Source organism: Pinus tabuliformis, chromosome Q, assembly GCF_031772625.1.
Source record: "Pinus tabuliformis cultivar Carrire ecotype Pingquan chromosome Q, CPIR1, whole genome shotgun sequence".
NCBI classification, from domain to species: Eukaryota; Viridiplantae; Streptophyta; class Pinopsida; order Pinales; family Pinaceae; genus Pinus; species Pinus tabuliformis.
Window position 1 is genome coordinate 430,785,859 of NC_142296.1, and position 2,973 is coordinate 430,788,831.

At 39.3% G+C, this 2,973-nt stretch overlaps 1 protein-coding gene across 1 annotated transcript; it reads right to left on the bottom strand.

The window, feature by feature from the left end:
* Positions 1-421: 421 nt before the first annotated feature.
* Positions 422-2,302, bottom strand: LOC149220062 (uncharacterized). Its single transcript, XM_089382718.1, has 3 exons — positions 1,693-2,302; positions 725-900; positions 422-604 (listed from the first exon to the last, which is right to left on the bottom strand). Exons 1-3 carry the CDS (start codon positions 2,185-2,187, stop codon positions 502-504), a joined length of 774 nt encoding a protein of 257 aa, XP_089238844.1. The 5' UTR covers positions 2,188-2,302; the 3' UTR covers positions 422-501.
* Between the last annotated feature and the right edge of the window lie 671 nt (positions 2,303-2,973).

Genomic DNA, 2,973 nt, shown 5'->3' on the forward strand with positions numbered 1-2,973 from the left:
CTTTATGTATGTTATAATTAAGAGGAGAAATTAATAGATAAAATGTTTTTTTTCAAAACATTTTTTTGATTAATTTTAATTAATTAAATTGTTTAATATAGAATTAGAGTGTTTAAAAGATTTTCAAGATATTGAATCCATTTATACATTAAAAAATATTTTAAGCAATAAAATATCAGTCTTGAAATTATTTCATACAAATTTAATGAAAAAAAATCATTCATCTGCAAGTTAGACTACCCAACACTGGAGAAAATCTCGATTAGTATGTTCACATAACAATTCTGTATTTACAAATATTAAATACAAAAATTTACATGAATTATCATAGAACCTAATATATAGACACGAATGCCTTAATGATTTTTAAAACAATTGATTTATTGGGGATTACATTACTGAAAGAACACATTTTGCACATAGAACCCTTTCATGAAGGTTAAATGGCAGCAATTGTCATTGCAATTGGTTTCGAGGCTGAGAAGTTTAAGGCCGGCCCTCTCATTCTGAATGTGGCCTGGGAGGTCTGTACTGGCCCATTCCATCCGATGTAGCATAGGAATTTTCAGAATTTTCATGTTTAATCCACTTCCCTCCATGGCAGCTGCCATTGCCACAAGAAAACAGAACATGTGAGCTGCCATAGTAATAACAAGACTTCCTCAAATTCATATATTGATTATCTGATATAAAAAAGAACTGTTCTGTATATATATATATTTACCTCGAGATAGAGCAGTTGGGAATGTAATTGTCTCCAGCTTTGAAGCAATTGGGTATGTGATTGTCACCAGTTTTGAAGCAACTGATGGTATGGGCTGTTGGAATACCCCCACGACAGCAGTGTACTGAAGGGGTTGGGCCCGGAGAACAACAGTTAATCATGCTCCTTTTCATTTCCTGTCATCACAAATGCCATCAACGATCAGTTCTTATTGTTCCTTATTCATGTCAGGGGAACAAGGGGAAGTTTTATTCCTCTGGATTTTTTCTTTGAGAGCCATTGCCCTACTGAATTTATTGGGTGGTCCTCATTAGCAATAATGGCAAAGGTAAGCTGATAACAACACTAAATAGATAACCAGACCAAGCAACCATAATTGCCTGAGGGGAAATGATAATGGCATCTAAATAAGTAATTGTCATGAAAACCATAACATAACAGAAATAAAAATCTAAGCAATAGCAGCTATAGAAGGGTAGATGATACTCCAATGGAACAATTTGTTTAGTTCAATATACATAACATTTTCATGAGGGCAGACTCTAAAATGTCAGGGAGAAATCTACAATGCAGTCAGGCCACTGAAATTTAGAGAACAGATCTATATAAATGCAATCACCATTGGGTATAAATAATATATAGGGAACTTCCTAAGTTCAGGGAAGACTATTCTTGATTTCAAATTATATGGTGATTCAGTGTTCAATTTAAGGTACTTCATCTGACTGGAGAGAAAAGCTAGATGCAGTATGATTGCTTAAAAAAAAGATTGTGAAAAGCTTCATCTAGTAGCCACAGTCATAAAGGTGATTTTGAGTGTGTAGATGTGGAGTTGGGGTTAGAACCTCCCTAGGGATCAATCAAAAGTGAAATTCCTACTAAAAAAATATTCTTTCAAAAAGCAACAGGAAAAATCAAGCTGTCTGAAAAACAAATTTATCAGAAAGCCAATTTCATGAAAAGATTACCATGCATAAGGCTAGCTTCCTCGCGCTAAATGAAGGTTTCCTGGAATGCTTTTGGAAATCTGCACCAAACACGGCTGGCACAGTCTCCTCCATCTCTGCATCAAGACTTGACCCTTGCTGAAAATGACTGGGATTATTGACTGGATGCCCATTTGTATTTGCAAAGCAGGCGTTGCTCTCTGAATTGCTGCCTGAATCATTGCCTGGAGGCCCAATATCTTTTGCAAAGCAGTCATTGCTCTCTGAACTGCTGCTTAAATCATTGCCTGGAGACCCAATATTTTTTGCAAAGCAATCATTGCTCTCTGAACTGCTGCTCGATTCAGGACCAGTCCCAGATGCGGCTGTGTCGAGACCAGAAATGCTGTTAGCGCCTTGCACAGAGGATGCCGAAATCTTAACATGGGAAGGTACAGTGGAGGAACCAGATGTTCCTCCTGTAACAAAGACAAAAGTAGACCCCATTGGAGAAGAGCAGGAGTCGTATCCATTCATGTCATTTCTTTTAACTTGGTTTTTCTCAAGTTCGCTTGCAATGCCCAATTCAAGGCAGGGGGTGTCAATACGACTAGTCCTGCTTACCTCATCAGAGCTGATCAGGTCCCTTTCTCCCCATCTTATAGACTCAAGGAATCAGATTCATTCCATGCCACAATTGGTGAAGCTTCTCTATGCGGGCTTGCAGTCTGGATGGAATCAAAGCTCTGGCGTTCAAGGTAGTATTCACTGGAATCGTTAGGATGGGTCTTGTGATTGTCCAATATATCAGCCCCTCCATCATCTTTGGAGCCAGCCACGGAGACCAATAAAGGCAATGTCATATTGGGCTCTGATATATCCTCCACAGGAACTGCTTGGGACATCTCCATCATGGTCAGAAGACAGTTTGCCAGCAAAGCGGGTGCAGAATCTGAACTCCTGCCGCCTCTGGAAGATCTCAATTCAGAGAATTTGGACAATTCTGAGACAGTTTCTCTTCTGCTGGAATGGGGTTCTCTAACCCCATTGAAAGCAAAAGCACTGAGATCAAGCTCAAACATCTCATCATCTCCATCAGAGCCTTTACATGGGCTTAAGACCAGCTCTTGTGCTTCATTTGCCTCTGATTTCTCTGTGTACTTGGGAGGTGCAGAGGGCTTGATGAGCTCAACGAGTCTGGTAGAAAAAATGCCTTTGAGCTTTGATGGCTGTCCCTTAGCAGAATTAGTTCCAGCAGCAGCAGCCCCCATATGTGAAAGTGGGATTTTTTGTCTGTGAGGAGGCAAAGTGAGAGCCACATAT